The sequence below is a fragment of the Asterias rubens genome, chromosome 16 (genome assembly GCF_902459465.1).
Source record: "Asterias rubens chromosome 16, eAstRub1.3, whole genome shotgun sequence".
NCBI classification, from domain to species: Eukaryota; Metazoa; Echinodermata; class Asteroidea; order Forcipulatida; family Asteriidae; genus Asterias; species Asterias rubens.
The window spans coordinates 7,673,523-7,697,223 of NC_047077.1; the positions used below are offsets into that span (position 1 = coordinate 7,673,523).

A 23,701-nucleotide genomic window follows, 5' to 3' on the forward strand; every position below is an offset into this window, starting at 1 on the left:
AAGCCTCTAAAAAAACACACACACTTCGCTACCTTGTACTACATAGTACATGTACATGGATCGCGATGGATTAGGGCCAAATATGCGGCTAGCTTTAGGCTGGTATCATTCCATATAAACTGTCTAGTCCGTTCCCATTGGCTCAACAGTAAGAATGCTGGGCAAAATAACCAATTAAAAGTGTCGTTTTAGCGGATAAATAATTGATTGGATGGGGGTGGGGGGGGGGGGGGCCGACAGAGGGGGTATGCATGCACTCCCATGCAACAGTCGAATGTACCTGCTGCCGCGGGGCGTTTGTTTATCGTCGGGACAGGTGAATTTGTTTACATCTTTGAATTTTTTTATATCTTGTATTATTATTGATTATTGGGATCGTGTTAGAAGGCTTGACATGCTATGTCGGAACTTTAATAGAGTTTCGTTCCGCTGCCCTGACGACAAGTGATCGAACCTCATTTCCACTCTCACTTAATTACTTCAGTCAGTTCGTTTAATATTCTAGCTAGGAAGTGGGCGGGGTGTGTGAGGATGGGGCCGGGGCGGGGCACTTTGCTGAGTACCATCGTAGATGTAGGTGGAGATGTTATATTCACCACAATATATAATACAAACACAAATTTTGTGGTCCAATCAACGTTTTTTTTCCATTTTTTTCTTTTTCAATTCCAACTATTTCCAGAAAGAATTATAAATTGGCTACTTTTCTACTATTCTAAAAACTATGGGGAGCGTTACAGTTTCTAGATGTATAACTCGGTTACTTCTAGAAACTACGGGGGAGCCAATTACAGTTTCTAGAAGATATAATTTGGCTACTTCTAGAAACTACGGGGGAGCCTTATAGTTTCTAGAATAACTTGGCTACTTCTAGAAACTTGAGGGGAGCCTTATAGTTTCTAGAAGTATAACTTGGCTACTTCTAGGAACTCGAGGGGAGCCTTATAGTTTCTAGAAGTATAACTTGGCTACTTCTAGAAACTACGGGGGACCCTTATAGTTTCTAGAAGTATAACTTGGCTACTTCTAGGAACTCGAGGGGAGCCTTATTTTCTAGGAGTATAACTTGGCTACTTCTAGGAACTCGAGGGGAGCCTTATTTTCTAGGAGTATAACTTGGCTACTTCTAGGAACTCGAGGGGAGCCTTATTTTCTAGGAGTATAACTTGGCTACTTCTAGGAACTCAAGGGGAGCCTTATTTTCTAGGAGTATAACTTGGCTACCTTGTGAGAGGAGTTCTGTAGAACCATAGAGTACTTTATACTCTATGGTAGAACTAGAAGCAATTAGGCCTACCCATAACACACCATCATGTTTTGCTTCAATTTATTCTTTCTGGTCAGGATTTGGTGACGATAATAGGAAGAGCCTGAATGTTATGCACCAAACATGGAGGAGAATAATCTAAACATCCCCCCAACTGAAGAACCAATCGCAAGGAGGATCAGTCGCATTGCCTCACAGCTCATGCCACTTCTACTTCCTGCATCCACTTTTTTTATTGGTGAATGATTACCAATATATGAAATAATTTTGAATAAAGTCTGCTTCTTTTTAAAGATTTTAATTAAAGATTTTGTTCAAGATTTAGAAATCTATTACAATGGAAGTAATACCAGTAGTGATTATGTGGGAGAGAACCAACAGCAGTTTTACAGTTGTCAAGTATAATTGCTTAAACTTTACTCCCAAGTCAAATGCATGCACGCGCCTACATTATTATGTCAGCACAGACAGCCCACATATACTCAATCAAAGCGTTTCCCAGAGTACCTAATATTATGCCTGCACTTATTATGGTGGCTCTCTGTTATGTTAACGTCAGTCTTCTCATAGCAACTATGACTAAGACTCATGTTAAAAAAGAGTCATAATGACCCAACAAGGTGGGCTAGCCTGAAGGGGGGGGGGGGAGGGGAGAGCAGAGAAAGCTGTCTACCAGTTAGTCAACATACTGGTGTTGTACCATATGATACAAATTGAGTACAGTGCCTTGATTATCTTTTGATTCTTTTATCAGGTTGGTTAGCTGAGCGACGGGTATCCATTCAATTATCTCAACTTTCTGAGAAGCAAGAGCAACACAAAAAGGAGGCAGAAACTCAAGTAAACAACGCTGCTGCACCAAGGGGGCCATTGGAGCAAACTAGCGATAGAATGACATCGTTCCAAAGGAAACTTGCAATTGAGGACATTCAGAGACAAGAAGAACTCGTCACTGAGAGGATGATGCTAGAGTTAGATGACCTCCGACCCTTACTCAAAGAGCGACAACAGATTTTCTGCAATATGTTCACAAGTCGGGAGAACCGTTTTCCAGTTGAGAAAGAGCTGAAAGATTTAACATACTCTAAGTCTTATGATAAGGAACTAGGTTTGTATAAAGGAATGCAGGATATTCTAAGGAATGATAAACATTGTGGAGATGTAAATCATGACGGAGGAAAACAAGGATGTTTAATGTGGGTTTACATGGACTTCTGGAAAGCTCAAATTCAACTTATGAAATATAAGAATATTTGTGACCGAGTGAAGAAACTAGATGAAACATAACTGCACTACTTCAAGAAGGCATTACTTTATTGTGTGCTTGACCTTTTCTTGATTTTAGATGGCATGAAATAAGGAAAAAATCTTATATTTTTCAGTAAGATATTCTTATGCATTAGTAAGGATTAAGTTAAATAAAAGGGAATCAATGTGCGGTGAAGAGGTTTTCAACGAGTGGTTTAATCCCAACAAGGCCTGGTTCTTGGTAATTTTACCGAGACAAAGTCGAGGTAAATTATCAAGAACCAGGCCTCGACGGATTTAAACCACTAGTTGAAAACCGATACAACACACTTTGATTTCCATTCATAAATACCTTTTCGGTCAAAAACATCAACACTTTTTGGTAAAAAAGTCAAATAAATGCAAAAATTTTAATGATTCAATGATTTCTTTCAACACAACACCCCTCCAGCTATGAAATGGTAAAGCCCTCCGCCGCCCTCAGGTAATGCTGTGCGCGTCACGCATGATGTGGCACAACTGTTTCAGCCGTTGCTCTCGACCAATAAGAATGAAGAAACTCTTAAAAGAACAGGTTTATACACACCCACGTGACGCGCTCTCCACCAATAGGAATAGCGAAACTGTCCGAGGTATTTATGAATTCAGATTTATATGCAAGGGTTTTGATACACCTGAACAAAATAATAAAAAACCTTGGGTGAAAATAAATTTTATAAAAACATTAATCCAACAAGTTAGATGAATTTGACCGAGGATTGGTGAGACTGGTGCTTGATAATGCAGCCTTGAACTCTCATGACTGGAATGGGCCATATTTTTGACCGCGTGAGGGCGCTCTCAATCACTTCCGGGGGTATATTCATTCAAACGCAAAACAGTTTTTAAAGATTGGAACACATTATAACCACAGACATCTAATCCATCACAGACAATAAAACTTTTAAAGGAGCCGTTATAATCCACCTCTAAAGCAAATTGAAACTACGGCGCAACAAAAGTGACAGAACGCCTATTAATTTGTGCAGGGCGAATCGCGTGTACCCCCGGAAGTGATCAAAATACTATATATAGCGCCCTCGCGCGGTCAAAAATAAGGGGCATTACACAGATGTCACAATCTCTGTTGCCCTTGTTCTGGTCCATTAAGCTCCGCCCCATTGCGTATTGACCAATCACAACCCATTGCACAACCAAAAGTCTGATATGTGCAGAATAGCATTGGAGAGGCTCACATGTTCTTTCTCACACTTGCGAGGTGGGCAGAGCCTAATGGATCGGTGTATTTTCTCATCTATCATGTCTATAGACTTAAGATTTCCCAATGAAAGTGCCGTTTGCAAAATGAAAATGGCTCTGCCCTCTCTAGGATGTAAGCTTGAACAATAACCATTTAACTATGGCCGCTAGCTCTGTTTAAACTTTTACAAAGTACAAAAATCACATCAAACTTGTTTTTTTAATATTTTTTTTTATTATGTACAAAAATTTCCATACATTAATCTTGCCTGAAATTTATATTTTGATTGCAGTGGATACATGTTTTGATTGTAACCGCGAACATTATATTACTGAAAACATTATTACATGTCAACAACATTAGGCAATCAAATTGATGCTAAACAAGTTTCTCCTTAGCTAAAATGAACAATGCATCCTATGGACTTGCTAGAAAATTGGACTTGCCTTAACAAAAAACAACTGACTATTAAAGAGTAACTAACTTCCATTCTCCAATAAAAACAGATTAAAAATACTACAATGATCTGTGTATTTTTCCATTAGTATTGTTAGCATCCAGTCCCCTACAGTAAGGCGGCTTTAAAGTACAATATTATTGTGCATGATTACACCGTTTGAAGTACAATCCAGCAAATATATTTGCCCAAAAGAACTGTGCCTAATTTAACCAAAGTGTTAAAAAAGCAGAAAATACTGCTTAGCAAATTACTTTGCTAAGCTCAAAATGAGTGGGGCACCTGTTGCAAAAATATAAACCTAATTGAATTTTGGCTGATAATTAGTTTCAAGCCCTACTCGATACCAAAGCATCATCAGCAGTTTCAGCAGTCTGGTATTCTCCTGAAGATGAGCAGGATGTTCAAGACAACGGCGATTCTTAGTTCACACGGTTCTCCAAGAATCATTAACACCATTCTTGTACAGTTACGCAAGTTTACTCGTCATCAGCATCGTCTCTGTATCTATCATGAGGGACGTAGAGCCGTCCAACCAATGCAATTTGAGTTTACTTCTACATGTTTAATAGTTTTTCTTCTGAGCCACAACTGGAAAAGCTTCAAACATCACTTATTCTTAAAATAGTTATTTCCTTCAAATTTGTGCACTTCATCATCACTTCAGAAATTGCTTTGAGAAAATAAAAAATAGCATCATGATTTGCTTACTAAAATCTCTTATAAAAATTCCTTAAAACCCCAAACTGATCAGTTTAAAAAACAACATTAAGGTTAATGACCAGGGCACTAATGTAAAGCTTAAAGATGCCTACTATAAAATGCGCTTTATAGGAAATATGTTATTAGTACTTGAATTGAATCTAAAGAACCTTTAGTTAAAGCCATTGGACCCTTTCGGTTCAGAAAAAAAAAAAAAAAAAGTTCACAGATTTACAAATAACTTACAGGGTTTACAGAAGGCAATGGTGAAAGACTTCTCTTGAAATATTCCATGAAATGCTTTACTTTTTGAGAAAACAGCAAAACAATATAAATTCTCGTTAACGAGAATTACGGATTTATTTTAAACACATGTCATGACACGGCGAAACGCGCAGAAACAAGGGTGGGTTTTTCCGTTGTTTTCTCCCGACTCCGATGACCGATTGAGCCTAAATTTTCACAGGTTTGTTATTTGATATAGAAGTTGTGGTACACAAAGTGTGGGCCTTGGACAACACTGTTTACCGAAAGGGTCCAATGGCTTTAAAGGGTGTGCTATGAACATCCAATGTAAACACTAACCAAACCATGAACTTTAAAAGCAGTCATCAGTTTCTGATAAAAGTTCACTTTTTTTTAAAAGAAAGTGGCTCTCTTCTCAGTCCATGAAACTTCTCTGAAAGTATTCCCTAGAATTCACAACTTGCCAAAACAAAGTTATCTCTGAGTTTAGAGCTAAATCCTACAAATACATGGGTGTGTATTGTCACATAATATAATCACCAAGTGAAATCTGGACTATTCTATTTCATGAGGCAAAGCCAAGTGAAATGGAAATTTCACCAATTGAGTATATTCTGCTACAATGCAAGAACACAAGAAAATCCCAGAATTGTTGACTGCGTGAAAGCGCTCTCAAACATTATTTGTATCACTTCAGGGGGTTTATTAATTTATACCCAAAACAGTTATTAAAGACTGGAAACACCATCACATGCATCATGGACAATAAAACCTCCAAAATAAACCATTATTATAGCCATGAAAACGGTCAAAAATCGGCGCATGGCATAATATTGTTTAGTCTTCAAGGTGCAAAGACTATTTTTTAAGACTTGATTTCCAACCAAAGCTTCCATAATGTACATATTTTGGTTCTACATGTACACTGAATGGTGTTTCTCTGCAGATTATAAACCTTCACCACGACATGTAGTGTGTCAGGTTCCCTGTACAGACAAAGGAATACTGGCATTTACTGGCTTGTCTACTTCTCATTTCATAAAAAGGAATCAGACTATTGTTTCCTTCGAGCCTCAATTTGGTTGCTAGTTGAGAAGAAAAACAAGATTGTAGCAGCATAAAGAAAAGTTGCACCAAAGAATAGGAACAAAATATCAATGTATATTCAGATGACGATTGATGGTAGCATCATCATGATGCTCATGTGTATCTTATCTACCTACATTGTGCTTTGCTGTGTGGATTTGTTCTTTCTTAAACTTTCTTGCTATAACTTTATTTGACAGTCTTTACACACAAAGATTACATAGCACTCATTTTTAGAGTAGGAAAATCACAATTAGATTAAAACCCTATGCCATTGACAAACTTCTTATGTGAAGTAGATTCAGCATGGTCGTCTCTCTGCCCTTACACCTCCTAGCTTGACACACTCCTTGATCACGTTGATGTAGAGTCTACATGGGTTTGTCTGTGTTGACAGTGTAGCTCTTTACTCGGCTGAATATGAGTGGTTTATAGCCATCTACTTCAAAGTCTGCAACGCTAGTATTACCAGTGGGTCTGTTTGGGGAAACAAGAACAAGTTTAGCAAGGCAGCAACATACTAATAATACAAATAAGAACACTTTACACAAGTTATTTTATGATAGATCGCCCGACATCACAAGGCTGGCGTGAGGACTACACTTAACTGATTTGGGCTATTGACCCAAATCAACTGCCACCAGACTGGGGCAAATTGCCACCTACTCCTTTTTTTTTTTGGGGGGGGGGGGCACTTCTGGTAAAGGAGAAATTGCTAATCGAAATAGGATGAAACGTAAGTAGATGGTCTGGGGTCGTCGTAGAGTGTCAGGGTTATTCTGTTTCTTTAATTTATGTGTTTTTATACCTTTTACTGTAAATTTGATGTACTTTTATCTTTTTTATCTTCTCAATTTTTGAAGGTTTTGAGGAAATAAATAGATACCTGTGGTGGGTTTGACACCAATAGCTCTTCCATTCCAACTTGCAGTTTGGATGATGGCCGGCAGATCGCACACTAAATTCCTGTATAAAAACAAAGGGAACAAATGTTTACTCACAAAACCTGGTTCTTCATAGAACCAACATTCCTTCATGCTCCTTAATTCTTTTCTTCAAACATGATCTTGTTTACATTGTTCATAACAGCCTTGACATTTGCTCATTGGAAAACAGTGGGAATCTTTGATGGAGTACAAGAGGGCTGACCTAAATGTACACAAGTCGAATCCTTCAATGGACCTTTAAGGCTATTTAATCACAATTTGTCTGATTTTCCCCAAGGACAAACAAAAATGTGGAATTCAGATTTAAGTAGGAATTAGAATATCGTGCCTGTCATAACCATTTTTTCTTAACTCACCAAGTGGAATGTGTAGCTGATGTCATTTTTCACATTCTTGTTGCGTTTGAACCTGATGTAGCGATTGAATCCAGATTCATAGTCCACGGTATTCTCTCTACGAAGTATTGCTTTAACCTGAAACATCAAAAGAATTCACTTTATCACAGACTTTGCTCAAGTCAAGTCAAGTCAAGTCTTAAAGTCACTGACACGTTTGGTTATCGTCAAAGACCAGTTGGTGTATCCCATCATAAGCATAAAATAACAAACCTGTGAAAATTTGGGCTAAATCGGTCATCGAAGTTGCGAGAAAATTATGCAAGAAAAACCACCCTTGTTGGACAAATTTGTGTGCTTTCAGATAGGAATAAAAGTTTATTTTAGTGAGAAATTACCTCTTTCTCAAAAACTACGCTACTTCAGAGGGAGTCATTTCCCACAATGTTTCATACTATCAACAGCTCTCCAATGCTTGTCACCAAGTCGGTTTTAAGTGAATATTTGTTTTGAGTAATTACCAAACGTGTACCTTCCCTTTAAGTCAAACTTTGGCCAGACAAATCACGACAAACTTAAACACAATACAAATTCTGTTATCCTTGTAAATTTAAGATTCAGCCGTATAACAAGAGCACTCGAAAACAACGGGATCGCCACTTGCATCGTTGATACAGAAGACTCGATTTTGCAACATTTATTTTAAACAATAATTGCATTGGGATAAAATCAAGTCCTTTCTCAACTATCAAGTAATTTGTGCACATGTCAAGTCAAGACACAAGTAGGTCAGTAAAATTGGCGACTTGAGTTCGACTCAAGTCCAAATCACTCAATCGAGTCTACAACACTGTTACTAAGTCAACTACAACCCCATACTGTCCAATCAGATTGTCTGATAGAGCTTACCAGGTCATCTACAATCCCATACTGTCCAATCAGAATGCATGATAGAGCTTATCATGTCATCTACAATCCCATACTGTCCAATCAGAATGCCTGATAGAGCTTACCATGTCATCTACAATCCCATACTGTCCAATCAGAATGCATGATAGAGCTTACCATGTCATCTACAATCCCATACTGTCCAATCAGAATGCCTGATAGAGCTTACCAGGTCATCTACAATCCCATACTGTCCAATCAGAATGCATGATAGAGCTTACCAGGCATCTACAACCCCATACTGTCCAATCAGAATGCCTGATAGAGATTACCATGTCATCTACAATCCTATACTGTCCAATCAGAATGCCTGACAGAGCTTATCATGTCATCTACAATCCCTTACTGTCCAATCAGAATGCCTGATAGAGCTTACCATGTCATCTACAATCCCATACTGTCCAATCAGAATGCCTGATAGAGCTTACCATGTCATCTACAATCCCATACTGTCCAATCAGAATGCCTGGTAAAGATGAATTCTTATTCTTGATTTTACTGACAACCAGCTTAGGCTCATCTGGTGCACTGTACATCATTATTACACCTGTAATCAAACATTAAGTCAGGGCTTAAGATTTCACAAAATGCTAAGTGATCTTAAAATGAGTGTTCATCTGAAATGCACATAGACACAACAAGGGAATGACAAAGAAGGGGGGGGGGGGGGGGGGTTAGGGGGAAGAAGGTTTTTATTTCATTTAATTTGTTCTGGTTGTGATGCCAAGCACTCTCAGAACAGCAAACTTAATCACTGTACTAGCCAAGAACCCAATTGAGAGAAGCAAACTAAATTACTGTACTAGCCAAGAACCCAATTGAGAGAAGCAAACTAAATTACTGTACTAGCCAAGAACCCAATTGAGAGAAGCAAACTAAATTACTGTACTAGCCAAGAATCCAATTGAGAGAAGCAAACTAAATTACTGTACTAGCCAAGAACCCAATTGAGAGAAGCAAACTAAATTACTGTACTAGCCAAGAACCCAATTGAGAGAAGCAAACTAAATTACTGTACTAGCCAAGAACCCAATTGAGAGAAGCAAACTAAATTACTGTACTAGCCAAGAACCCAATTGAGAGAAGCAAACTAAATTACTGTACTAGCCAAGAACCCAATTGAGAGAAGCAAACTAAATTACTGTACTAGCCAAGAACCCAATTAAGAGAAGCAAACTTAATCACTGTACTAGCCAAGAACCCAATTGAGAGAAGCAAACTAAATTATTGTACTAGCCAAGAACCCAATTGAGAGAAGCAAACTAAATTACTGTACTAGCCAAGAACCCAATTGAGAGAAGCAAACTAAATTACTGTACTAGCCAAGAATCCAATTGAGAGAAGCAAACTAAATTACTGTACTAGCCAAGAATCCAATTGAGAGAAGCAAACTAAATTACTGTACTAGCCAAGAACCCAATTGAGAGAAGCAAACTAAATTACTGTACTAGCCAAGAACCCAAGTGAGAGAAGCAAACTTAATCACTGTACTAGCCAAGAACCCAATTGAGAGAAGCAAACTAAATTACTGTACTAGCCAAGAACCCAATTAAGAGAAGCAAACTTAATCACTGTACTAGCCAAGAACCCAATTGAGAGAAGCAAACTAAATTACTGTACTAGCCAAGAACCCAATTGAGAGAAGCAAACTAAATTACTGTACTAGCCAAGAACCCAATTGAGAGAAGCAAACTTAATCACTGTACTAGCCAAGAACCCAATTGAGAGAAGCAAACTTAATCACTGTACTAGCCAAGAACCCAATTGAGAGAAGCAAACTAAATTACTGTACTAGCCAAGAACCCAATTGAGAGAAGCAAACTTAATCACTGTACTAGCCAAGAACCCAATTGAGAGAAGCAAACTAAATTACTGTACTAGCCAAGAACCCAATTGAGAGAAGCAAACTAAATTACTGTACTAGCCAAGAACCCAATTGAGAGAAGCAAACTTAATCACTGTACTAGCCAAGAACCCAATTGAGAGAAGCAAACTTAATCACTGTACTAGCCAAGATCCCCATGGAGAGAAACAAAACTTTATCACTGTACTAGCCAAGAACCCAATTGAGAGAAGCAAACTAAATTACTGTACTAGCCAAGAACCCAATTGAGAGAAGCAAACTAAATTACTGTACTAGCCAAGAACCCAATTGAGAGAAGCAAACTTAATCACTGTACTAGCCAAGAACCCAATTGAGAGAAGCAAACTAAATCACTGTACTAGCCAAGAACCCAATTGAGAGAAGCAAACTAAATTACTGTACTAGCCAAGAACCCAATTGAGAGAAGCAAACTTAATCACTGTACTAGCCAAGAACCCAATTGAGAGAAGCAAACTAAATTACTGTACTAGCCAAGAACCCAATTGAGAGAAGCAAACTAAATTACTGTACTAGCCAAGAACCCAATTGAGAGAAGCAAACTTAATCACTGTACTAGCCAAGAACCCAATTGAGAGAAGCAAACTAAATTACTGTACCAGCCAAGAATCCAATTGAGAGAAGCAAACTAAATTACTGTACTAGCCAAGAACCCAATGGGCCATATTTTTGACCGCGTGAGGGCGCTCTCAATCACTTCCGGGGGTTTATTCATTCATACGCAAAACAGTTTTTAAAGATTGGAACACATTATAACCACAGACATCTAATCCATCACAGACAATAAGACTTTTAAAGGAAACTAAATTACTGTACTAGCCAAGAACCCAATTGAGAGAAGCAAACTAAATTACTGTACTAGCCAAGAACCCAATCGAGAGAAGCAAACTAAATTACTGTACTAGCCAAGAACCCAATTGAGAGAAGCAAACTAAATTACTGTACTAGCCAAGAACCCAATTGAGAGAAGCAAACTAAATTACTGTACTAGCCAAGAACCCAATTGAGAGAAGCAAACTAAATTACTGTACTAGCCAAGAACCCAATTGAGAGAAGCAAACTAAATTACTGTACTAGCCAAGAATCCAATTGAGAGAAGCAAACTAAATTACTGTACTAGCCAAGAACCCAATTGAGAGAAGCAAACTTAATCACTGTACTAGCCAAGAACCCAATTGAGAGAAGCAAACTAAATTACTGTACTAGCCAAGAACCCAATTGAGAGAAGCAAACTAAATTACTGTACTAGCCAAGAACCCAATTGAGAGAAGCAAACTAAATTACTGTACTAGCCAAGAACCCAATTGAGAGAAGCAAACTTAATCACTGTACTAGCCAAGAACCCAATTGAGAGAAGCAAACTAAATTACTGTACTAGCCAAGAACCCAATTGAGAGAAGCAAACTAAATTACTGTACTAGCCAAGAACCCAATTGAGAGAAGCAAACTAAATTACTGTACTAGCCAAGAACCCAATTGAGAGAAGCAAACTAAATTACTGTACTAGCCAAGATCCCAATTGAGAGAAGCAAACTAAATTACTGTACTAGCCAAGAACCCAATTGAGAGAAGCAAACTAAATTACTGTACTAGCCAAGATCCCAATTGAGAGAAGCAAACTAAATTACTGTACTAGCCAAGAACCCAATTGAGAGAAGCAAACTAAATTACTGTACTAGCCAAGAACCCAATTGAGAGAAGCAAACTAAATTACTGTACTAGCCAAGAACCCAATTGAGAGAAGCAAACTAAATTACTGTACTAGCCAAGAACCCAATTGAGAGAAGCAAACTTAATCACTGTACTAGCCAAGAACCCAATTAAGAGAAGACAAGGAAGGAAGTTTCAGTTTTAGATGTGGGAGAAAAACCCTACAGAAATAATCCAGGGAAAACCCATGCAGTCAGGTAGTGACTGAAAACCAAATCTACAAAGTGCCCCCGACGTGATCTGAACAGGGGTCTGAACAGGGGTCCTAGATGTTGAAGGCGAAGATAGCTACTGCTACACCAACCCGACCACTCAAAGAAACACCAAGGAAAAAATCAACATGATAAGAGTGAGACAAAGAAAATGTAACAAATGTTGACATATTCAAGGGAATAGTTTTTGTTGTGATGAAATCTATAGCTTTGGCTATGTCTCTCATAACTGCTTTGGCTATTGGCTTGATCTCATCCTTCCTTTATATATCACTACCGCCCCAGTAGCCATTACCTTTAGCCACAGATCCTCAATTCATTCACAGCTAATGACTTACCATCAGGAAACATCCTGACATAGCGATAATATTCCACCATGTGCCACGGTCGATACAACCCATCAAGGTCTGTTTCACCTTGTCTGAAGTACGTATTCTTAGTGATGTACACACCGTTGAAGTTAGGGTGAGGGCGCTCCAGATACATCTGCCGCCAGCTGCTGTAGTCTTTTGTCTTGCAGCAATTCCGACCCCAGAGACTACAAATAAAAACGAAAAAGGATTAATTAAGCACTATGTCAGAGGGTAAGGTACTTTACTAAGTACTTACTGAAACGTTGCCTGTTGCATCTAGAAGGGTCTTCTAGTTAGGGAACCTCTTACCCAAGACAAGCTCTGTGCCCCATGAATCATTTACTCTCACTCAAAACATTGCCTGTTGCTTCAGGAAGGGTCTTCTAGTTGGGGTACCTCTTACCCAAGACAAGCTCTATACCCCATGAATCATTTACTCTCACTCAAAACATTGCCTGTTGCATCAGGAAGGGTCTTCTAGTTGGGGTACCTCTTACCCAAGACAAGCTCTATGCCCCATGGGTCCCTTTACTTGTACTCCAAACATTGCCTGTTGCTTCAGGAAGAGTTCTTCTCTTACCTAAGACAAGCTCTATGCCACAGGGATGGGTCTCTTGCACAGACATAAAATCCACGACACACAGAGGAAAGTACTTCCAGGGATCTCAAATCCAAGTCACTGGACACCACCCAACGAAAGATGTACAGAAGAAGCTCAATCGGCAGTGATGAGATGTGTGTACTCTAAAAGATGTAAAATAACAGGGCTTAATTTTGAAGGCACTGGACACTGTTGGTAATTGTCAAAGACCAGTATTCTTACTATTTACATCCAAACATATAATGCATAAATAACACACATGTGAAAATTTGGGCGAAATTAGTCTTCAAAGTTGCAAAAAAATAAAGAAAGAAAAAACACCCTTGTTGCATAAATACATGTGCTTTAAGAAGTCTTTCTCTGATTCATATTAATGAGAAATTACCTCTTTCTCAAAAACTATGTTTCTTCAGAGAGAGTCATTTCTCGTTTTATACTATAACCAGTTCTCAGTTAATTATTACTGAGTAAACTTGTATGCAAGTATTATACTTTAAGGACCATTAGGATAGGTAAAAAAGCTGATGGACTTGTGAAATTACAATGTAACTGGTAACAATAAGCATAAATACATTTACAGAGCACAGAAACTATCTACAACGCTAGTGCTGCTAGTGACCAGTCACTAAAAGAAGTTAAAGGAAACCCTGACAGCCGCCGTCAGTGTAAGTTTTTCCCTTTGTATTTCCCATGACTATCCCAAGGCTTGTGATATGGACCCCTGCATAACGCAAAACGCTACAGGAAGCTGAGGTCAAGTGAATATGTTCTTCACAAAGAACTGCTATTTTCCAATGATTTGCTTCCTTTGGCCTCAGTCAATGTGCTTTTTTTGGTCTCCAGGGCGCTTTTCGTCCCCTCTTGTTTTGACTATGGCAATCTCCTTTTATTTGGTGCAACGTCATATGAGTTTGACAGAGTTCAAAGATTACAAAATAGTGCAGCTCGTTTAATATGTTCCACACCCTTGAGAGAACATATTACCCCATCACTTAGGGAACTTCATTGGCTACCGATTAGAGAACGAATCCATTTTAAGATTGCTCTTCTCGTTTTTAAATGCTTTAACAAAACTACACCTCAATACCACTTTACTGTCACATTACACTCCTCCACGATTTCTTCGGTCCACACTTGACATCACTTGCTTGAATGTTCCCCGAGCAAACAAAATTCTAGGTCAAAAGGCTTTCAGTGTGGCTGGGCCAATGATTTGGAACATTCTTCCAAGTGCCATTAGCGAATCCACTACTCTTTCTGCTTTTTGTAAAGTCCTTAAGACTCACCTTTTTCCAAGTTAATTTCTTTCTAGTGCGCTCAATTGCGCCTTATAAATTTGAATTGTTATGTTATGTTATGTTTTAGGCTGCAGTAAGTGCGCTATTTGGCCTCATTGAGTGCATTTTTTTAGCGAGTGGCGACTTATTGCAAGGGAACTATTGAAGAAAGATTTAGCTCTTACCGACTGAGGGAACTTAGGATCACAGTGAGACTTGATATCATTTGTAGTCAGTGACTTTAATTCCGATACCAAGTCCTCCATTCCATCATCTTGAGTATCGTTATCACTGTCATCATCTTGGTACCTGAAAAATGCAGAAAAATAATCAAATTATACTTTCTCTTGACGATGGCTAGAGCAGGTTGCAAAATGTTGAGTCCAATTAGGAACTCACCCTGTGGTAGGTAAGTAAATAACAAGAAGTCTCCTTAATCCACTAAGCAAGAGATGCAACCCAGCCGATTTCCTATCACTCACTCAGGTAACTCACCCTGTGGTAGGTAAGTAAGTCTCCTTAATCCACTAAGCAAGAGATGCAACCCAGCCGATTTCCTATCACTCACTCAGGTAGTAATCAATGGACAATCAATTTCAGAACTAAGAAGTATCCAGAATTCCTAAATCGAGTTTGAAAAAACCCTACCAAACCTACACAGCAGAATACAAACTAAATAAATGATACCATGCAACGCCTCAAACATGATAGTCCTCCCTCCCAGTGTTTATATCAATATGTTTAGTCAGTGCTCAACAAAAGACAGCAAGGTTGAGACTCAAACCAAGAACAACTAAAGGTATCAAATGTTGGAAGAAAGTCTCAAATACATTAAGCTTGGGCGGTCCCTTCGGTTACCCAGTTCTACCCGGTTCCAAATTGAGAACCAAACCCGCGGGTCCACTCTTCTGTGGAACCGAGTACCCGCTTTTGACGGTTCTGATTTTAAAAGACCGGGTCCCAATTATAAATGTCTCTGTGGAGCCGGTCTAGGGACCGATCCAGCTTTAAAAATTGAGGCTTGATGTTGAAAGCATTGACCGCAAATACATAGCAAAGGCTTCAAGCCGACATGAGTATTAAATATCACATTTGGCTGCATGTATAGCCTTGCTCAAGGCAGTCGCATTATTCGCTCCCAAAAGGCGCCTCTGTAAACCTACCCGTATACCCTGTGCGTGGTGCGTGCGATCACACCGCATGACCCACCCGTATACACACTGTCACATCCTACGACTACTGTGCACATAAGTCATCCGCACTCGTACCACTATAACCGCATGCGGAGGCCGTCAGGCTGACAGCCTTGTCGGGTCTGTAACTTCCGGGTTTAATGTGTTGTATTGAAAAAATTGGGGGGCTCTCGGATATGCTAGTATGCAGTCCATGAATGTGTATATCTTTCGTCAGACCTATCAGACAACACAGGATGTGAGGCAAATGAATCATTTATTTTGACGTCCAATCACGCACGCCTATCATGCTCGCTGAGCGTCCGTGGTGGTGGTGTGTGATGTAGACATGTCTCGTCTTTCACGGGCATTATGGTAATGAGCTGACCGTGGAACTCTTTGCTTATTATAGTAATGAGGTCAGTGGCTTCAACACAGACCCTACAAGGCTGTTGACCTGACGGCCTCTGCATGCGGATAGTGTACGGGGGCATAGTGTTGTGCGATGTTATGCACAGTGACTACGGGTGGGTTTTTATACAGCGTCGGTCTTTTTTTGGAGTGAATAATTCGACTGCCTTGAGCAAGGCTACTGCATGTACAACAAAATGTACAGTACACACAAGCAATACATGCGGTGACTCGACAGTGAATTTCCACCAACACACACATTGAGAAGACATCACACGTGGCTGCATATATACATGTACAATGCACTCCCCTCCTATACCTACGGTATGCAGATATACAGAGTCCAAGATCCAAACAGTCAGTAAGTACGTTTTGATTGGCTGCTGGTATATCCATATTCATAGAAACTTGCCCCATCCACAACACACAGTACTATTGTGCAGTACACATACACAGTCGGCACACTACATGCACTATGTGGGTTGGCTGTTTCATGCAGGGTTATGTACTTAAGACTTGTTTATGCAGGGAGAATAGGCGCTCAGTGGCCGATGTCTGACTGACTTGGGGTGGGTATTTTGGATTAAAATAGATCGGCTCCAATTGTGTTTGTGTGAGCTTGGGACCGATGTCTGATTGACTTGGTTTTTTTTTTCAGTTAAAATAGATCGGCTCAATTGTGTGTGTGTGAGCTCAGGACGGGCGGCTTATGTTTTATATTGAATTGGAACCGGGTATGTCTCAGAACCGAGCTTTTTTTCAGAACCGGAACCGAGCCCCAAATTTCTGGAACCGCCCAAGCTAAAAGTACATGAAGCTACATCCACCAACCCCTGTCAATATATCTTTAGCCACTACAGGTTGAATTACCCTTAATCCGGCTTACCCGTCTTGGATATCATCATCTTCATCTTGTATGGCACAGTTTATGGTTATGGTTGATGGTTAGGGTTATGGGCATGGTTAAGGTAAACCCTTAATCTGGCTTACCCGTCCTGAATATCATCATCTTCCTCTTGCATGGCACGACTGATGGTAACGATTGATGGTTAGGGTTGATGGTTAGGGTTAGGGTTATGGTCATGGTTAAGGTAAACCCTTAATCTGGCTTACCCGTCTAGAATATCATCATCCTCCTCTTGCACGGCAAGGTTTATGGTTATGGTTGATGGTTAGGGTTATGGTCATGGTTAAGGTAAACCCTTAATCTGGCTTACCTGTCTTGAATATCATCAGATTCATCTTGCATGGCTCGGTTGATGGTTAGGGTTGATGGTTAGTTAGGGTTAGGGTTAAGGGAAACCCTAATTTTGGCTTACCCGTCTTGAATATCATCATCTTCATCTTGCATGGCTCGGTTGATGGTATAATCAGTGATCTTAGACTCCACATCAGGCATGAGCTGAATAGCGTGACGATATTTACAGATAGCTGAAATACGATCATGGGTTAGAATAATTTAGAACTCTGTTGGAAAAAAACATAAGTGAGGTCTCAGCCACTTGATTTCATTAGCAGAAAAATACCATCATTAATTAGAATTAGTTTTTTACAGTACTTTATCTATGGACGTCGGAAAGTCCTTAAAAATATTTCTAGACATGTTTTAGAAGTTTTTGAACCCCTTCTCTTAATGTTAACTGTAACTGTGTTCTGTTACATGATGGACCAACAGCTTGACGTCCAATCGTGGCAAGAAAGTGGCAAGAAAGGAACTCAAACCCACACTCTACTGATTGATCAGAAACACAAGAGCTTGAGTCCAGTGGGATTGAACGCTCGGTCAGGACACGTCACATTTATATTAAATAAGAATATTTTACCTTCTGTCAGTTTGCCTTTTCTCTCTGCATGTACACCTTGGATGAACAGAGCCTTTGCCTAAAAGAAAAATTATATAAATGTAACTTGAAAGACAGATCTTGACTTGGCCCAAGTGTCTCATCAACATTGTCATTGACTTTTTGATCATCTTTTGGAAGTTTCTGTTCCTCAGGGAGGTCCTTCACCAGTGATGTGAATCCTAAGGTTTGAAATAACACAATCAAGAATAAAGATAGTTCAAAGGAGTTCACAGGCAGCACTGACCGCAAAACATCTGGAGCCCCTGGGAATCCAGGCACCTTGTGCGCCAATCCTGGAATCACAGGCTTGGATTCCCACAAGATCTGGAGAGGGCGGTCAGTGCTGATCTGGGTCTCAACGGAAACGGTCGACTTATTTTCCCATCAAGATACAATACAATTATGTAAGTACAATGTACCTGTGATTACTGAGTATATTTGAGGAAGAAATCAGAGAACCTAGAGAAAAATGTTTCCATGTCACAATTGTTTATTCGTTTGTGTTGGCCTATTCCTGTCCATGTCCGTGTATACTTAATTCTTGTCAATCAACATAATAATACAAGTTCTACCCGGAACAGATTGTATGTACCTTGGCCTGAATGTTTTCTCGATCACTATCGTCATCCTCTTTCTCGATGTCAGCTACTGACATCTCGCTTTCTCTCCTAGTTTTGGTTGACAGAGATTCATCTACAACAAGAAGACACAAGTGGGTTAGAAAATCTCCCACAAACACTGGGTATCAAGACTGACAATGGTACAACAAAAGGTATCAAGAGCTATCTGTAAACATAAACAAATGTACACCTGTCAAGACTTGTTAAAGGTAGTATTAAACTGGTAGCTAGTGTGGCCGAGCAGAAGAGTGCTGGACTCAAGATCTGGTGTTTCTGATCAGCAGAGTCCCGATTGTGACACTTGTGTTCTTAAAGACACTGGACACTGTTGGTAATTGTCCAAGACCAGTATTCAGATGCATAAAAAAGGCTTCAGGCCTGAAGTATTTTAATATTTTAGTGAGAAATTACCTTAAAAAAAAAAACCTATGCTACTCCAGAGGAGCCCATTTCTCACAATGTTTTATACTATCAACAGCTCTCCATTGCTTGTTGCCGAGTAAGTTTTTATGCAACATGTAACAATTATTTTGAGTAATTACCAATAGTGTCCAGGGGTGGATTTCACAAAGGTAGTCCTAACTTAGGACTAGTCCTAGGCAATGCTAAGAGATAGGACTGGTCCTAAGTTAGGACAAGTAACTCATCCTAACTTAGGACTGACCCTACCTCTTAGCATTGCCTAGGACTAGTCCTAAGTTAGGACTACCTTTGTGAAATCCACCCCAGTGCCTTTAAGCAGGAAACTTAACCAGTGTTGCTTTGTCCTTCAGATGGGACGCAAGACCACTGGTTCTGTGTATTGTGTAATGCACATAAAAGAACCCAGTGCACTTATCGTTAAAAGTTTGCCAGGTGTTCCTGGTTTGATTGGCAGCATATTGTGCCACAACACCCTGTAATGTAAAAGGAGTAGGTCTCAAACTTCAACACGTAGCTCCACATACCTTGGAGGAAATACTGAAAGTAGGGACCTCACATTGATATGTGCTATTAAGAACGGAAATATTCTGAATCCACTCACCATTCACTGGACTCTCTTGGGTCTGCAAGGAAAGATTACTTGAACCTGAAGCCTGAAGACTGGCTACCTTGTCTGTAATAGAACCTTGCGCATCACTGCAGACCTGTTGACTGCCATCATCTGCTGTTACCTTCTCTGATCTCTGATAACTGCTGGCTGTCAATTTGGCAGATCTATTATCAGTGCTGGTCTGCTCTTCTTGACCACCGACAATCTCCAGCTCTTTCTCTACTTGATGACCACTGGTTCCCAATGACTGACCAGTGGTTTTTCTCTGACCTTGCTTTACATTCCAACTAGGTTGACCACTAGCCACCTGGTCTACCCCTTTATTTTCATCTTCATTCTTCTTTGGTTGACCGTTGGTCTCTGTGTCCAGACTACCGGCTAGTTCTTCTTTCCACTGCTGGCGGAAACTAGACAGTTGTTTCTCCAGGTTTGCCTCATCATCAGGAAGATCAATCTCATCTTCTTCTTGATCCTCCTGAAATGTTTCTCGGCAGATGAAATGCTCTTCCTGAGCCTAAATGCATTCACAGTTAGGGTAAAGGAGACAAAATAATTTTTTAAGGAAATGAAACTTGTACAAAATAAAACCTAGTACTCATGTCAACAAGCATGGGAGTGAAACAAGCAAAGTATCTCTGGAGAATGGCAAATTAGTAGTGTTAAAGTCACCTGGAAATAGGATTTTTTTTCTTTCAAACATAAGAGTATATGCTTACGAACAATAAAATAATTTTTTTAGTAATTGTTTGTCACGATTTATATGTTTAAAAAATATATAAAGTTGTTTGGATGGCTGACTCTGCCTACCCCTTTAGTGACGTCAATCGAAGCAGACTTTGCCTGCAATGCGTATAGTAAACACACGTGCAAAGTACATGTACGTCCAAGTCGTGAGCTGGTACATTTCAAAAAGTGTTTTTCTGCATTCAGCAGCAATACACCTGGTCGGCATTGCCAGAAAAAAAAAAAATTTAAACGTACAAACTCACGATTTGGTCTGTATATGTACTTTGCAATTGTGTTTACTCTCTGCATTACAGGCAAAGTCTGCCTCGATTGACGTCACGAAGAGCGCCCTCTCGGGTCGGGGTCTACTCTTAAATTTGTAAATAACATAAGAACTGATTTTTTAAAACATTAGTTAACTGTTTATTCACATTCCACTCATCAAAACACATATATTAGTGACAAAAGCTTTTTTTTTGAACAAATACCACTTCCAGGTGACTTTAACTAAATGAAGTTATGAATCCAGCTATTTGAAGGTCTGGTTTGCCACTGCTTATCTGTTTACACTGTAGTAGGCCTATAATTTGTTTTGTGGTTCATAATAATGTCGTTCAATTAATGTTTTTTTATATGTACTCACTTTGCTGTGGTTTCAACCATTTTTTACACCTGCTTGCTCATTTTGTCAGATAATCTTTATACTTTTAAATAATTGTATTTTGTCAATATTTATAGCCATATTTGTTAATGTTTTTATTTGGAGCTGGTCAACTGATGTAATTGCCTACTGAGGAATATTCAAGCTTTTTGAATTGAATAGAATTGAATTGCAACATCATTATCAGTATGTACATGTAAGTAGGAATGGTACCCTCATCATAACCCACGACACACACATCAATTGTTTTTGCTGTGGTGCCCTTTGAAAAGTTCCACTACAAAATTTACATTTTCCTCGTAGAATTGCCCCTTAGAGGGAAATTACTGTTCCCCATCAAGAAGGAAGTTCAAGGTCTGTCCGTACCCCTATTATGTACTAATGCTAAGCTTCAAAGAAGGAATGCACTAGAATTCTCAAAGTCCCCATTTCCCAGATTGTGTCGTCATTCTTGACTACAGATTGTGATGTTTTATGAATCAAGGATTACACCTGAGATTGACAAGCGGCCATAATTGTTTTTCATTGTAATCTGTAATTTGTGTAGACTAGCTGGCTGCCAAAACACAAAGTACATTCCCCTTGTTATTAACAATGTTAATTACATACGCCTCTCTTGGTCTTAATATGTATACATGATGTCATAATTCCTACCCAAAATGATGCTATGGGCACACTTACTCACTTACTCACCACTTGCATAGATATTATTATTACTATAATTCCTACCCAAAATGATGCTATGGGCACACTTACTCACTTACTCACCACTTGCATAGATATTATTATTACTATAATTCCTACCCAAAATGATGCTATGGGCACACTTACTCACTTACTCACCACTTGCATAGATATTATTATTACTATAATTCCTACCCAAAATGATGCTATGGGCACACTTACTCACTTACTCACCACTTACTCACCACTTACTCACTTACTCACCACTTAATCACTTACTCACCACTTACTCACTTACTCACTTACTCACCACTTACTCACTTACTCACTACTTGCATAGATATTATTATTATGATGCTATGGGCACACTTACTCACTTACTCACCACTTACTCACTTACTCACCACTTACTCACTTACTCACTACTTGCATAGATATTATTATTACTATGTTCTGAAAAGTCCTGAAAAATTATATTTATATACCGCCAGGCAGAAGAGCATTTCTAAAGATTGTTTGGAAAAGTTTCCGTATGGCGGTACACTTTTTCATTCGATATGAAAAGATGGTATCTAATTTACCTCAATGAGATATCCCTTTTGTAAAATTGAGACAGAGTGATAAAGTGGTGGCGCCATACATACATGCCATGTCCTGGTGTCATGGGTTTTCAGTAGGATAACAGCAAAAATGTTCACAATCAAATACTAAATTTTTTTTTTTTAAATAATCTATCCAATTTTTTCACAATAACACTTTCACTTCATGGTGTGTTGAAATTTTTAAAGTTTTGGTTTTACGTTGCGAGAGACAGTCCGCCATGAACAGTGTTTATGCATGCACGACATTGGAGCAACGTCATGTTTTCACACCTTTCATTGGTTGGTATTTTATTGAATATTCAGAAGCTAGTAATTTATTACAGTATGCAGTAAATCAAACCAAAAAATTGTTGTCATTTTCACTTAAAATATTTTAATATTTTCCCCACATTTGCACACCATAGAATCCCAAATAGTAACCACCTCACGTGATCCATCTAGTGACTAAAGCAGAATGAAACTCAATCTAGAAGATAGTAATTTTGTTTTGAACTTTTGAGGTTGGATGATGTTTCTTTGACTCATTTGAATGTTGGCATAATATTAATAATGCACTAGTGATTAGTACCAAAAATCAATCATTTTATAAATGTTTGAGCATAACCAACGACAGGAAACTTTTTTCTCAGCATGATTAAGCCTGATGAAAATACAGACCGTGAGTAAACTGCATAGCTTGTCACCGGTGCAGCTTGCACAATTTCGCGGTCAACGGGAATCAAAGTTGGGGACCGAAAACATATGAGGGTCGATAACGTATAACGCTACGATACATCATAACAATAACATAAAATACGGATACTGAAAGTTATCCGATTGTTTAATATGCAGTGAATGTTAAGTGGTTAATAAAAGTTATGTTTTTATACACAGGAATTTTAAGTTTAAGTTTTTGTAAACGGGAATCAAAGTTGGGGACCGAAAACATATGAGGGTCGATAACGTATGACGCTACGATACAACCAATACATCATAACATAATAGTATACGGATACGGAAAGTTATCCAATTGTTTAATTCATATTGTATGCAGTGAAAGTTAAAGTGGTTAATAAAAGTTTAAGTTTTTATACACTTTGCTTTATTATTGTTTATTTTTTATAGTTTAAAAAGGGGTAAAGGAGTAATGACACCCCCATTACCATATATAGCGCCCTCTGTAGAATTGTACACAACTCTCAAGTCAAGTCAATCAATCAATTCAAAGTCTAATTTTTCAAGTTTGACTCTCAGTTTAGGTGAATATTTTGACTTAAACACCCACCATTTGTAACGTGCGGTCTCTCGTGACCACTTCAAGCCGTACAATCTCTGTCAGAAAAACAGACAATGCAGTTGGAGAACTCTAAAAACCTCAAAAATGCAGCCATATTTTTCACACTTCTTATCACGCACACGACATCAAAACGACAATAATAACACCTACTGTTTAGGCAG

At 38.9% G+C, this 23,701-nt stretch overlaps 2 protein-coding genes across 2 annotated transcripts; one reads left to right on the top strand and one right to left on the bottom strand.

Annotated features, from left to right (window-relative positions):
* Positions 1–234: 234 nt before the first annotated feature.
* On the top strand, positions 235–2,752 carry LOC117300915 (coiled-coil domain-containing protein 127-like). The gene is made up of 3 exons (XM_033784783.1): positions 235–316; positions 1,345–1,505; positions 2,022–2,752. Exons 2-3 carry the CDS (start codon positions 1,391–1,393, stop codon positions 2,552–2,554), a joined length of 648 nt encoding a protein of 215 aa, XP_033640674.1. The 5' UTR covers positions 235–316; positions 1,345–1,390; the 3' UTR covers positions 2,555–2,752.
* Positions 2,753–5,393: 2,641 nt separating this feature from the next.
* On the bottom strand, positions 5,394–23,669 carry LOC117301011 (F-box only protein 9-like). Its single transcript, XM_033784891.1, has 12 exons — positions 23,529–23,669; positions 19,583–20,105; positions 18,531–18,631; positions 17,918–17,975; positions 17,414–17,525; positions 14,697–14,820; positions 13,214–13,377; positions 12,619–12,818; positions 8,905–9,023; positions 7,550–7,666; positions 7,133–7,212; positions 5,394–6,723 (listed from the first exon to the last, which is right to left on the bottom strand). The coding sequence occupies exons 1-12, from the start codon at positions 23,529–23,531 to the stop codon at positions 6,618–6,620; spliced, it is 1,707 nt and encodes a 568-aa protein (XP_033640782.1). The 5' UTR covers positions 23,532–23,669; the 3' UTR covers positions 5,394–6,617.
* Positions 23,670–23,701: the final 32 nt, after the last annotated feature.

Coding starts and splice junctions, on each gene's coding strand:
- LOC117300915 (XM_033784783.1), top strand. CDS start 1,391: ATGGAGGAGAATAATCTAAACATCCCCCCAACTGAAGAACCAATCGCA. Junction 1,506..2,021: donor TGCATCCACTTTTTTTATTG/GTGAATGATTAC, acceptor TTCTTTTATCAG/GTTGGTTAGCTGAGCGACGG.
- LOC117301011 (XM_033784891.1), bottom strand. Junction 18,632..19,582: donor CCAAGAGAGTCCAGTGAATG/GTGAGTGGATTC, acceptor TTCTTGTTGTAG/ATGAATCTCTGTCAACCAAA. Junction 17,526..17,917: donor AAAAGGCAAACTGACAGAAG/GTAAAATATTCT, acceptor ATCGTATTTCAG/CTATCTGTAAATATCGTCAC.